This window comes from Chiloscyllium plagiosum, unplaced genomic scaffold, assembly GCF_037043375.1.
Source record: "Chiloscyllium plagiosum isolate Xiang-an unplaced genomic scaffold, Cpla_swu_hap1 HiC_scaffold_4, whole genome shotgun sequence".
NCBI lineage: Eukaryota > Metazoa > Chordata > Chondrichthyes > Orectolobiformes > Hemiscylliidae > Chiloscyllium > Chiloscyllium plagiosum.
The window spans coordinates 125,468,625-125,483,163 of NW_028270142.1; the positions used below are offsets into that span (position 1 = coordinate 125,468,625).

Here is a 14,539-nt window from a genome sequence, read left to right on the forward strand (position 1 = left end):
TCTTTTAACTTATTGGATTAACCAGAATGCAGCCAATGTTAGAACCGTCAGCCTATCAATGATGATCAAAAGGAGCAATGTAGGGATTCAGCAAGAAAGTGTGTTTAAAAAAAAAAGTGACCTGAATATGGAGTCAGAAGTTAGAGGAATGATCACTCCAGCTCCACATTACAATCACTATGTTTACAGGGCTACCATTTGCACCCCTCCTGAGCATTTTTTCTTGTTAAAGTACGTCTTTCTTCATGCCAAAGAAATGCTGACAAATCCTCCGAAAGTGATATAATTATTAGTCAGTCATAGCCACATGAGTTGAGGATAGATTTAACTCTTTGCTTGGCAAGTATGTTGAATCAAAGACTACATCTATTATTTGTCACATATTGAGATTTTGACAGGTGGAAAGTGTACACGCTACCTTAAGATCCCAAGAATTAACATGTAATTTCATTTGCTCTGATTCCTGCAATCAACTTTATTGGAAGAACATTTGTTTAGAAAACAACATTCAGCCTTTACTAGAGCAGCAATGCAGCTAAATCCCAAATTAGAATCAATAGCATTTGTCAAGAATGTTAACATTATGGCAGCTTATTTGTAAGCCTTGTTGCACCATGTGCTTGGACAATCTTTATGGACATATTCTGGATACTTTCAACGGTGGGAGCAGGCTTATTGAGAATCACAATTAGATATCCCAGTAATGTTGCCTGAGCCAAAAAAAGAGATTATAAAAGTTAGGAATTAATCATATTATCGAATGTGGTCCACTGAAAAAATATAAATAGGCCATCATTTGTATCTTTATTTTAAGCACTATTTTCTGTATCTGTATTGGCTCTATATTCATGATATTTAAGGAGGGTCATTATAATTTATACATTGACGAGGACAACTGACCTAGAAATTCCTGAGTTTTATTCATAGCTGCAAAAATAATATTAATGTGTGCAAATGGAAAGGCTGAAACTTCAGTAATTGCAAAAATAAAACCAAAGAGTAAGAACAGCAACATGCAAAGCAAGGACTTTAATTAGTCAATTCTACACCTGGAATAGCTCCATCAAAATAGACTCTGTTTTCAGAACATTATCCAAAGATCTTGAATATAATTTTAAAGAGAGTAAAGATTTTCTAAGATTTCCTATTGTTTCAGTAAGATCTTACTGACTTCTTATGAATTTTCTGGATTACTGAGCTTTTAATTTTGTGGAAAATCCTATGTGTCATCTTTGTGGAAGTGACTGACAATTTTTAAATCTCTTTCAGAAAAGAGCTCGGAAGATGAAATGCTGCTTCATTCTGACCGGTGTGATTATTTTGTCTGTCATCATTATCATCATCGTGGTTTCGGTGAAGCACTGAACTTGGCACAATACACCGGCAGGTAATGACTGTTTATTTCATGTAATAACTTACTCAAATGCTCATATCTGAATTTAGAACCAATTTTTGGGATGAGTTCAATGATGTTTTGGAACTAGGGATGTCAGCTTCGGAATTTGCATTGAATTCTCGTGTATAAAGAAAATCTCTTCAGTGGAATGTCATTGCAGCAATAAAAAAGTGCTGTTTGTGTGTTATGGTGGAACAAATTACAAGCAATAAATTACGATTTTTGTTTGGTGCCCCATGTATAAATCAGATTTCAGAATGTTGCCTGGAATGAGGTATGAGAAGTTAATCTAAGTGCCACTCTGAGTGGAGATATAGAACATAGAACATTACAGCACAGCACAGGCCCTTTGGCCCTCGATGGTGCGTTGATCTGTGGAACCAATCTGAAGCCTATCTATCCATCACTGTTCCATTTTCATCCATGTATATCCAATGACCATTTAAATGCCTTTGAAGGTGCAAGTCTACTACTGTTGCAGGCAGTGCATTCCATGCCCCTGAGTATAGAAACTACCTCTGACATCTGTCCTGTATCTATCACCCCTCAATTTAAAGCTATGTCCCCTCGTGGTAGCCATCAACATCCAAGAATAAAATGCTCTCTCTCACTGTCCATCCTATCTAACCCTCTGATTATCTTGTATGTCTCAATTCAGTCACCTCTCAACCACCTTCTGTCCAATGACAACAGCCTCAAGTCCCATAGCCTTTCCTCATAAGACCTTCCCTCCATACCAGACAACATTCTAGTAAACCTCCTCTGAACCCTTTCCAAAGCTTCCACATCCTTCCTATAATGTGGTGACCAGAACTGTATGCAATACTCCAAGTGCGACCGTACCAGAGGTTTGCACAGCTGCAACATGACTTTGTGGCTCTGAAACCTTGACCAATAAAAGCTAACACACCGTATGCTTTCTTAACAACCCTATCAACCTGGGTGGCACCTTTCAGGGATCTATGCACATGGACACCAAGTTATCTCTGCTCATTTACTCTACAAAGAATCTTACAATTAGTCCAGTACTCTGTATTCCTTTTGTTTCTTCCAAATCACCTCACATTTTTCCACATTAAACTCCATTTGCCACAAATCAGCCCTTGCTCTGAAGCTTATCTATGTCCCTCTGTAACATGCAATATCCTTCAACACTATCCACAACTCCATCGACCATTGTGTCATCTGCAAATTTACTAACCCATCTTCTACGCCCTCATCCAGGTCATTTATAAAAATGACAAATGGCAGTGGACCCAAAACAGATCCTTGCAGTACAATACTAGTAACTGAACTCCAGGATGAACATTTCCCATCAACCACTGTCTTCTTTCAGCTAGCCAGTTTCCGATCTAAATCACTAAATCACCCTCAATCTTATGCCTTTGTATTTTGTGCAATAGCCTACCATGGGGAACCATATCAAACACCTTACTGAAATCCATATATACCACATCAATTGCTTTACCCTCATCCACCTGTTTGGTCACCATCTCAAAGAACACAATAAGGTTTGTGAGGCACGACCTACCCTTCACAAAATCATGTTGACTATCTCTAATCAACTTATTCCTCTTGAGATGATTATAAATCCGATCTCTTATAACCTTTCCCAACTCTTTATCCACAACCAAAGTAAGGTTCACTGGTCTGTGATTACCAGGGTTATCTCTACTCCCCTTCTTGAACAATGGGACAACATTTACTATCTTTCAGTCTTCTGGCACTATTCCTGGAAACAATTACGACATAAAGATCAAAGCCAAAGGCTCTGCAATCTCCTCCCTGGCTTTCCAGAGAATCCTAGAATAAATCCCATCTAGTCCAGGGGACATCTATTTCCACACTTTTCAGAACTGCTCTGCTTGTGAACCTCAATCCCATCTAGTCTAGTAGCCTATATCACAGTATTCTTCTCGACAACATTGTCTGTTTCCAATGTGAATACCAATGAAAATATTAATTTGGCCTACCCCATCTTCTCGGACTCCATGCACAACTTCCTATTAATATCCTTGATTTGCCCAAATCTTTCTCTCGTCATTCTTTTATTCCTGACATACCTATAGAAAGCTTTAGGTTCTTCCTTGATCCTATCTGCCAATGACTTCTCATGTCCCCTCCTGGCTCTTCTTAGCTCTCTCTTTAGGTCCTGCCTGGCTAACTTGTGACACCCTAACTGAGCCTTCATGTCTCATCCAAACATAAGCCTACTTCTTCCTCTTGACAAGAGATTCAACTTCTTTCATAAACCACAGCTCCCTCACTCGACCACTTCCTCTGTACCTGACAGGTACATACATACAGTAGCTGTTCCTTGAAGAAGCTCCACATTTCAATTATGCCCATTCCCTGCAGTTTCCTTCCCCATCCTATGCCTCCTAAATCTTGCCTAATCACATCATAATTGCCTTTCATCCAACAATAAGTCTTGTCCTGTGTTATATGCCTATCTCTTTCCATTGCTAAAGTAAATATAACCAAATTGTGGTCACTATCACCAAAGTTTTCACCTACCTCGAAATCCAACACCTGGCCAGATTCATTACCCAGTATCCAATCCAATGTGGCCTTGCCCCTTGTTGGCTTGTCTACATACTGGAAACCCTCCTGCACACATGGGACAAAAACTGACCCATCTAAAGTACTCGAATTATAGTATTTCCAGTCAATGTTTGGAAAGTTAAAGTCCCTGATAACAACTACCCAATTACTCTCACAACTATCCAGAATTATCTTTGCAGTCCTTTCCTCTACCTCACTGGAACTATTTGGAGGCTGATAGAAAGCTCCCAACAGGGTGGCGTCTCCTTTCCTCTTTTTAACCTCAGGCATACTACCTCAGTAAATGAGTCCTCATCAAACGTCATTTCTGCCACTGTAATACTGTCCTTGACTAACAATGCCACATCTCCCCCACTGTTTTACCATCTTCTGTGTTGTTACTGAAAAGTCTAAATCCCAGAACCTGCAACATTCCTGTCCCTGCTCTATCCATGTCTCTGAAATGGCCACAACATCGAAATCCCAGATAACGACCCATACTACAAATTCACCCGCCTTCTTCCAGATGCTCCTGATGTTGAAGTAGACATGCTTCAAAACACCTTCCAGCTTGCCGGTGAACTCTTGCGACCTTGAAACCTCACTACTCTCAACCTCCTGGGCACTGGAACTACAATTTAGGTTCCCACCCCCTTGCTGAATTAGTTTAAACCCTCCTGAAGAACATTTGCGAACTCATCTGTGACCCATCTACCTTCATCTTCTACCTGAGGTGTGACTGCCTCCCTGCAACTCCTCTCAATAACCTCCTCCACCTCATGAATGATCCGAAGTTCATCCAACTCCAGCTCCAGTTCCTTAACACTGCTTTCGAGGAGCTGGAGTTGGGTGTATTTCCCACAGATGAAGTCAGCGGGGACACTAATGGTGACCCTTACTTCCCACATTCTGCAGCAAGAATGTTCAACTACCCTAACTCAGTGGTTAGCACTGCTGCCTCACAATACCAGGGTCCCCTGTTCGATTCCAGCCTTGGGCGGCTGTCTGTGTGGAGTTTGCGTATTCTCGTTGTGTCTGCGTGGGTTTCCTCCGGGTGCTCCGGTTTCCACCCACAGTCCAAAGACATGCAGGCCAGGTGAATTGGCCATGCTAAATTGCCCATAGTGTGAGGTGCATTAGTCAGAGGGAAATGGGTCCGGGTTGGTTACTCTTCAGAGGGTCGGTGTGGACTGGTTAGGCCGAAGGGCCTGTTCCCACACTGTAGGGAATCTAATCTAACCACCATTCTAATTATTCTAAATTCCCAACGAGACAGTAGAAACAAAGATTTTTTTTTAAATCAAGTTACTTTACCAATCCAGTGCACTCCATTGGTTAGTGGAGATGGATGGATGGGAGACACTACCTTCGTAGTGTTTCGGGTAACACAACCACCCAAATATATTACTTCGCTTACTCAGCAGTCCCATGTCCGCTACTGCTCAGCATGCTCTCCACCTATTCATGAGGTAAGTTTTCACATCACCTTCCCATTCGCCCTCTGGTCGACACTCCTACTCTTCCTGCTGCTGAAACAAAAATGGAGGGCCCCGACACTCAAGATAAGTTTTAAAATCAGTGATTCACCTTCCTGTCAGCTCCCTGGTTGATGTTCCTGCTCTTCCTGCTGCTGAAACAAAAATTTTATACATGAAATTCGAAAATGAATTGTTCATGAATCCCCTCATGCAGTTTATTCGTCCTGATGAACAATGTACTGACGAACCTCCACTCATCTGTTAATCCCAGAGTGAGCCTAATCTGGGTCGGACTAAGAGGTAACAAGAAACTGCAGACAGATTAATTGAAGTATCGAAATTGGAGCAGCGATTCCATTAGGGTATTGAAAATAAGCAGCACAATCCTACTAGATTGGAATAGAAGTAAAAACTGAAAGAACTGCAGATTCTGCAAATCAGAAACAAAAGCAAAAACTGTGGGAAAAGCTCAGCAAGTCCAGAAGCATCTGTGGAGAGAAATCAGAGTTAATATTTCGGGTCACTCGATCTTAACTCTGGTTTCGCTCCAGAGATGCTTCCGAACCTGCTGAGCTTTTCCAGAAATATTGTTATTGTTTAAAACAAGAAGTAAGCCATTTGGTTGCTTAAACTTGCTTCACCATTAAATAAGATAATGGCTAATCTGTTTGTGTTTTGAATTCCCATCTACCTCCAATAATCTTTGAATCCATTGCTTAACAAGAAGCTATCTACCTCTGTCTTAAAAAAATTTAATGACCGTTCCTCAAGCAGTATTCCAAAGTAACACAAGCCTCTGAGGGAAATTTTCTCCCTCTCACTGCCATCCTAAAAGGGTGATTCCTAATTTTAAAAGCAGAGCTGCTAAGTTCTAGATTTGCCCTCAAGGAAAATCCCTTCCATGTTTCTCCTTATCAGGGCTAATCAGAATCCTTCAATCAATGCACCCTTCACTCCTATCAAATTTAAATGAAAACAGGCAAGCCTGTGCAACTTATCCTCAAAAGACAACCAGATGTAAGATTCCTAAGCAATGCCAGATATTGAACTAGGAAACCTCCTCTGAACTACTTTGAATTCATTTACATCCCTCCTTAAATAGGGAGATTAAATACGCACACAGTATTTGACATTCAGAATAAAACACTCAGTCTTTTGAGCATTTCCTAACATCCAGGGCTATCCCTGAATTCTATTTGTTCCACATCACTTCATGCTCTAACCCAACACAAGTCAATTCACCTTGGTGTTAAAAGAATAAGTTGGCCGAGTTTCCATTGCATTTTGGCAGAGAAGTTTCCAGAGTTCCACCATGCTTTTTAGAGAAAATTGTTGCCTTGTTTACTCCTTGGTCACGAAGCTTTCATTTGAAAATTGTGCCCTGGATTCTCTCTCCAGAAGAAATTATTTATATCGATCGATTCTCTTTCTCATTTTTAAAGATGTTGATTTGATCACCTCAAAGCATTCTAATTGCAAAAAAATTCAAGACTCCTATATTCAACATGCCCCTATAATTTGTTCTATTATGTAATTCTGCTGGATCTGATTTGCACCTATGTGAGATTAAAAGGACTGCCCAGATGTTTGTTGCTCAGTGAGGTTCCACGAAGACTGATTACGGCAAAAGGATAACTCCCTCCCCTTTGTATTCCAGCTAATCTTGATAACTTACAACATTCAATTAGCCATTTTAATTTCTACTTATACCTGCACACTTGCATTGAATGCTTTCAGAAATTTGGACACTTGCCATCTTCTATACATTTGAATATGTAATTCTCTGTTCCTTCAAACATAACTATTATTTTTGATTGCCCTCAAGGGTCGATCTTTGCCCCTCACATCTTATTATCTTTATTCTTTCATGAAATGTGGGTGTTGCTGGCAACACCAGTTTTTGTCATCCATTCCCAATTGTCTTCACCCTGTGCAGCTTGCTTCCAGAGTGCATTAAAGGTCAGAGGTTCAGTCCGCAGTCAAATGTAGGCCAGACCAGGCAAAGACAGCTAATGTCCTTCCCTAAAGTGCACTATTAAACTAAATGAGCTTTTAAAACAATAAACAATAGCTGTCATTGTCACTATAACTAAGACTAATTTTAAATTTCAAATTTATTAAGTGAATTTAAATTCTTTCTGATTCTATGATGGGATTTCAACCCATATTCCCCACACATTTGCCTGTGGCTCTGGATTATTAGTCCAGTAACAGTATCACATTGGTACCAGTTCCCCTTCTCCCATTTCTGATATACATGCTACCCCTTGGCAATATCACCCAGATGCTTAGCAGAAATATTCTTATGTGCACTGATGACACCCAGCTCTAACCCACTACTTCTCTCAACTCCTCCATTGTTGCTAAAACATTAAAGTGCTCAGACAACATGTAGGGACTGGATCAAGAAGAAATTTCCAGTTATTAAATATTGGGAAGACTGAAACCTCTGTTTTGGTCCCCTCTGCAAACTCCATTCCCAAATCCATCTTTCTCCCTGGTAACTTTCCAAGTTTAAGCTACTGATTGTAATATTGTACTTTTAATCCTAAAGTGAGCTTCCAACCTCATATCCACGTCACTGCTAGGACTACCTATATTCACCTATATAACATCACCTGCCTGTGCCTGACTCAGCTCATTTGCTGCTTGCTAAAATCCATATTCATGCCTTTGTTGGCTCTGGACTCAATGAATCCAACATGCACATGGCTTGTCTTTCAAATTCTACCTTCTCTAAACCAGAGGTCATGCAAACATCTGCCCATTTCCCATTTCCTCCTCTATTTTCAATGGCCTACATTGATTCCAAGGTAAATCTTGCCTAAAATTCCTACCCATGGTTTCAAATTCCCCTCTATCTAGACAACCTCCTCCAGCACCACAGCACTCTGACAAATCAATGCTCTTCAACTTCTAGCCTCTTGTACATCTCCAATTGTGGACTCCAAATCCTGAAATTCCCTCTCTACATCTCTCTGCACCTCAACCTCACATTCCCATTTGTAGTTACTATTTAAAATATTCCTCTTTCAGAAAGATTGGACCAATATTCAAATTTGGCTGGGTTAATGGTTTTCTGAAGCTGCTGGGAAGTTTCATTATCCTAAAGGTGCTAAGTTGTTGCTAATACATTGGTTAAAAAGCTATAAGTCCCGGTGCAGATTTCTGGGGAAATCATATCTTCACAAAAACAAGAAAATACTGGAAACGTTCAGCAGGTTGGGTGACATCTGTGGAGAGAGAAACAGTGTAAATCATTCAAGTCTGTGACTCTTCATCAGAACAGGACTAAAACGTTTACTCTATTTCTCTCCCCACAGATGTTACTCAATCTGCTGAGTATTTTTAACATTTACAGTTTTAATTTCTGATTTTCTTTGGTATTTTGCCTTTGTATCACATTCACATCTTTCCAGTCAGTGAGTGTTCCCTTTGCCTCTGCTTTCTGCCTTTCAGTTTCGAATACATTACAAATATTTTTAAGCACCCAGTTTAGATGTGTTATTGCTTGCTTCTGGAGCTAATGGGACGTGAACCTTGGCTAGGAGAGAGGAGCACCACAAGAGCTTTTTAAATAAGTTACAAGGTTGTCTCGAAGTCTCCTTGTTACTGATTATGAGACAACAATTACATCAATTAATATATTTTAATCCTCTTTGATCATTTGACAGTTGCCCAAATTCTCAGTCAGTATTGTGGGATAGATTCCAGAAACTTTCCTAAACTCCTGTTAAATTAGCAGAGTTATACTTAAATAGTTTCTCTTTCCCTCTCAATCTTGAAGACAGGGCAATTTGCAAGCTTGAAAGACAACTTCAATGACTAGATTGTGACTTGAATACATGATCTCTGTTTTATCCAGACTTCCGGAATAGTTCAATAACATAACCATGGTGTTGCCAAGTGAAGTTACTTAGCTGGCTGCTAACAGCCATTATGTAAATAATTCCAAGTAGTCTGAGTGCCAGCACGCAGTCATCTCACCCAACTCCACAAATTACCTTGTATTTAGTTAGGCCATGTTTGGAATTTTGCATACAGTTCTCTTTGCCTCACCACCAGAAGGATGTGGATACTTTGGAGAGGGTGTAGAGAAGGTTTACCAGGATGTTGCTATGTCTGGAGAGTGTTAGCTATGAGGAGAAGTTGGATAAACTCGGATTGTTTTCACTAAAAAAACAGAGGCTGAGGGGCAACCTCAGAGAGAGCTGCAAAATTGTGAGAAAGATGGATAGGGTGAATAGTCAGATGCTTTTTCTCAGGTCGGAAAGGTCAACTACAAGAGGACACAAGTTCAAGGTGAGAAATGGAAAGCTTAGTGGATAAATGCAGAGAAAATATTTCACACAGAGGATGGTGGGTGCCTGAAATGCTAGCGGAAGTGGTGGAAGCAGGCATGTGAGAAATTTTAAGGTGTATCTTGATAGGCACATGAACAGGAAGTGAACAGAGGGATGGAAACCACGCATGGGCAATAAGTAGCATGTTTAAATAAGGATTAGAATTGGTATAGGTTTGACGGGCCGAAGGGCCTGTTCCTGTGCTGTACCGAATTGTATTGTATATTTTGTTCATGATCTCTGGAAACCAGAAAGAAGAGAGAGAAAGGAATGTGAAAAAGAATGTTTGTTTACTCCCATGACCGCCAACCAAAAACTCATCTATTTTGTTCGTTGATTCTAGACTTTTAGATTGCTGTGCCACCAAATCCTGCCCCCGAAGCAACACTGTGTTAGCATAAAGTGGCCCTTTAAGTGGTTGTTTATTGACCACTTAAGGGCCTCAGTTGATGGCAGGATGGAGAGGTGAATCTTGGCCCTCCACGGACACAGGCATTAACATCCACGGTGGTGTGATGGTGACAGTATCTCCCCAGTGCTAACTCATCCAATAATGTTTTCTTTCTGCTACCTTGCTTCTCAGGATGGGAGCATTCAAGAGAGGGGGAGAAAAGAAGCACAATTAGAAAGTGAGAAAAAAAAGATCTAAAGACCAAAATGTGACATTTTAGACTTAAATTTTCAGACAAACTATTCTCGACCTGAAAGACCCCACTGTTTTGATTTTTGAAATGCTGGTCCAATAATTGGCATTGCATTTTGAGTTATCACGCTGTTCAAATAGTAAAGTTTCTGTGATTTAGTGAGCAATCATATACAAATCCAACAAGTTCTTAAATTAACAAGAAAGCTATGAAATGAACAATGGAATGGAGTAACTTGGTCAGAAATTTCTAGACATTTACAACTCACAACATAACTCTCAAACCTGAAAATTTGTTGGCTGATTTTCACCTTAATAATACTATACAGCATTAACAATCTATTAACCTTCCCCATGAGATCTAGGCCATTATATCACTTCTAAGTGGGATAATATGGATAATATTTATATTATTTATTTGTCTTTATCTTCTTGACTGGGTTTTTCATATTTTGTTCATACAAAGTAATTTTTTTTCATAGCGTTAGCTATATTTTCTATTCTGCTCCGCCTGCAACAGCCTCCTCATTTTGTCTCATACTTGTAGTGCTTTGCTCTTCTCAGTGTTATACTGTATAGGCTTAAATTTGAAATCAGCAGCCTCCACAGTGAACCTTGGGGCTTCTCTCATCTCCGATCTTCTGATTTCAGCAAACATTTGGAACACAAACGACAAAAAGACATCCAAAAGCGACCTATCTGAATCAGGAAACGGCTTATTTCAAATGAGAAGTTTACTATTACATAAGAACATAAGAAATGGGGGCAGGATTAGATTATTCAGACCTTGGGTCTGCTTTGCCATTCAACACAGTTATAGGCATTTCCCCTGTCTCTATTTCTCTTAATTCCTTCGGTATTCAAATATGTACTCAGCATCCGCAGCCCTGTTGGTTAGAAAATTCCAAATACCTACACTTCTTTAGTTTGAAAATATTTCTCCTTATTCAGTCCAAAATAGCTGACTCTTTATTCTAGGAGTGCAATCCCTAAATCTATCTTATCAAGCCTCTTGGGGATTTTTCTTTGTTTTGTTGCTATCTCTCATTCTCATAAATCCTAAGGACTGCAGGCCTAGCCTACTCAATCCTCTCCTCATAGAACCATCCCTTCATCCCAAGAGCCTTCGTTGGACTTCCTGCAAGACAAATATGTCTGATTCTTAGGTAAGAAAATTAAATCTACACAGGACTTCAGGTGTGGTCTCAATATTCTAAAGTATAGTAGCATGATACTGGAAGTGATGAGCTAATTACATGCCTCTGTTTTATTTTCAGGATTTTCCAGTTTTATCCTTTGTACTTCTCCAACTCACCACAAAAAAGAATAAATCAAATGGAATGATGCAAGTTGCAGCCACATAAATATTGTCAACATAAGAGCAGTTTCATGGTATTATATACCTTCAAACTAACAAATATCAAGAATGGCACACAACTATAGAGTGGAAAACCATTAGGCAGATTTTTTCAATTGCAAATTAGTAACAGTAATAAAGTTCAAATCATTATCTATTCTGGTGGTTCTTGTGATTTTTGTTCTCTTCTAAGAATTGTTTTTCATCAACTAATATGGGAGCATTGCTGTCACAACAACTCCATGTTTCAGCACTTGCCCCATCATTCATGTCGGCGACTATTGTGCATCTTTCTGGCAATCTCCCCGCTTCCCTTCCCCTCAGTGTCCTGGGGTAGATCCCAACAGGCACTGGGGACATATCTACCTTAATGTTAAAATTACCCTCCAACAACTCTTGTTTTTACATCTTGCCAACATTTGTACTGAGTGCCCCAACTGATGAAGTCAAGCATGCTATATGTCTTCTTTACCACTTTATCCACTTGCATTGTCGTTTTCAGGGAGCTCAGCACTTGTACCCCAAGACCCCTCTTTACATCAGTGCTCCTAAGCGTCCTGTCATTTAAAGTATACCCCCCTCTTGCATTTAAATATGTATCTATTTCTCTATTTTCGACTGGCTATTGGGTTGCCTATAATATAACCCACCAGAGTGATTAGATTCCCTACAGTATGGAAACAGGCCTTTCGGCCCAATAAGTTCACACCGCCCTCCGAAGAGTAACCCATTCAGATCCATTCCTGTACATTTACCCCTGAGTAATGCACCTAACACTACGGGCAATTTAGCATGGCCAATTCACCTGACCTGCAAATCTTTGGATTGTGGGAGGAAACCGGAGCACCCGGAGGAAACCCAAGCAGACACGGGAAGAATGTGCAAACTCCACACAGACAGTCACCCAGGGGCAGGAATCTACCCCAGGTTGCTGGCAATGTGATGCAGCAGTGCTAACCACTGAACTACTGTGCCGCCCCTGATTATATCTTCCGTATTCCTGGCTTCCACTCATATCGCCTTACTCGATGAGTCCTCCAAGATGTCCTCCTCTCTTAGTAGTCACAGAATCATACAACATAGAGACAGATCCTTTGGTCCAACCAGTTCATGCCAACATAATCCCAAACTAAACTAGTCCCACCTGCTTGCTTCTGGCCTGTATCCTTCCAAACTTTTCTTATTCATGCATTTATCCAAATGTCCATTAAATGTTGTAATTTTACCCACATCCACCACTTCCTCAGCAAGTTCCTTCCAAGTTGTGACAATCTTCTTAATATGTGATGCAACTCCCCCACTCCTTTTACACCCCTCTCAATCTCATCTGAAACATCTGAACCTGGAACATTGAGCTTCTCTCAAGTAAGTTTCCATAATGGCTACCACATCATAGTACCATGAACTAATTCAGGCTCTAATTTCATCAGCCTTACCTGTTGTACTCCTTACATTAATATTAATACATTTCAGACTGCCAGTCCCACTCTGTTCATGAGCCTGGCCCTGCCTGTTCTTCCTATTAGACTTGCTCGATTTACTTGTCCCTCCAAGCTGTCCTTCCTGTACAGGTCCCTCCTGCCCTGGAAGAGATCCCATTGATCAGATATCTGAAGACCTCCCCTTTACACCAGTTCTTTAGCCATACAGTCAACAATAGTCTGTCTGGCCTTACTAACATGTAACACGGAGTAAACCTGAGATTACAACCCTAGAAGTCCTGTTTTTCAACTTTCTACCTAACTGCCTAAATTCCTTTTGCAAGACCTCATCTCCTTTCCTGCCTATCTTTAGTCCCAAAAGGATCAATGACCTCTGACTGCACACTCTGCCCACTCTGAGACATCCTTGACCCTGGTACTAGGGAGGCAGGATATCATCGTGGAGTCTCCCACACAGCTACTGAAACACCTACCAGTGCCCCTGACTACAGACTCCCCTGTCACTACCCTCACCTACATTTTGATCCTCCTTGCTGTATGACAGTGCCAATCATGGTGCCACAGATCTAGCTGCTGCTGCCTTATCTTGAGAGGCCATTCCCTAACAGTGTCCAAAATGGTATACCTGTTTGAGAGGGGAATAGCTGCACTATTTGCCTGTGTCTCCATTTGCATCTGTCTGGCTAAACCTTTGATGTGACCACATCCCTGAAACTCCTAGCTATAAAATGTCTCGTGTGATCCTCAGTGAGTCACTTGCTGCTCTAACCGACATTCTGAGAGGAACTGCAGGTGGACACAGCTCCTGCAGACACAGTTGTCAGGGACACTTGACTCCTCCCTGATCACCCAAATCTCACAGGAGGAGCATACCACTTCACTAACCCGTGTTACTACGTCTCTTGTAACTATTGGCGAAAAAGAAAAGGAAAGGTCTTACACGGCCACACCTTAATACTGCTCACCCTCCTCAGCAAAGTGTGACGTTCACCAAAACCCACACTTCAACCTCACAGACCCTGTCCAGAATGGCCACTCCTGCTATAGCCTGGTCGGAAGGTAACACTTCTCCCGGAATCCTCCTCAGTTGCTTTCACTACCGCTCCCTGTTGGATGCTCTGTTGAGCACTGGGTTCTCCATGACTCCCTTCTTCTGTCACTTCTCCCAGAATTCTCCTCAGTAACCCCCCCTACCGCCCTCTGTCCACCTCAAAGCTGCAGTCCATCTTAGCGTCACATACACAGAGCAAACATCCTGAGCAAGGTTGAACCATCAGATATCGCTTGGATCACGGAATGGGAAGCACAGGAAATTTTTAACAAGTCCTTGTGACAA

General features: G+C 40.9%; 1 protein-coding gene across 5 annotated transcripts in view; it reads left to right on the forward strand.

Annotated features, from left to right (window-relative positions):
• The window catches only part of tsnare1 (T-SNARE Domain Containing 1), a 912,841-nt gene that overhangs the window by 723,368 nt on the left and 174,934 nt on the right, over window positions 1-14,539 (forward strand). For 4 of the 5 annotated variants that reach the window (XR_015757044.1, XR_015757042.1, XR_015757043.1 and 1 more), the window contains 2 exons: window positions 1,270-1,387; window positions 11,682-11,918. Coding sequence is in view for 2 of the 5 variants with exons in the window: in XM_087986628.1 (XP_087842754.1) it covers window positions 1,270-1,365 (96 nt within the window). In the remaining 3 variants the exon portion in view is untranslated. Of the gene's footprint in view, window positions 1-1,269; window positions 1,388-11,681; window positions 11,919-14,539 lie in introns of those variants that run through there. The other variant, XM_087986629.1, reaches the window with a different exon arrangement.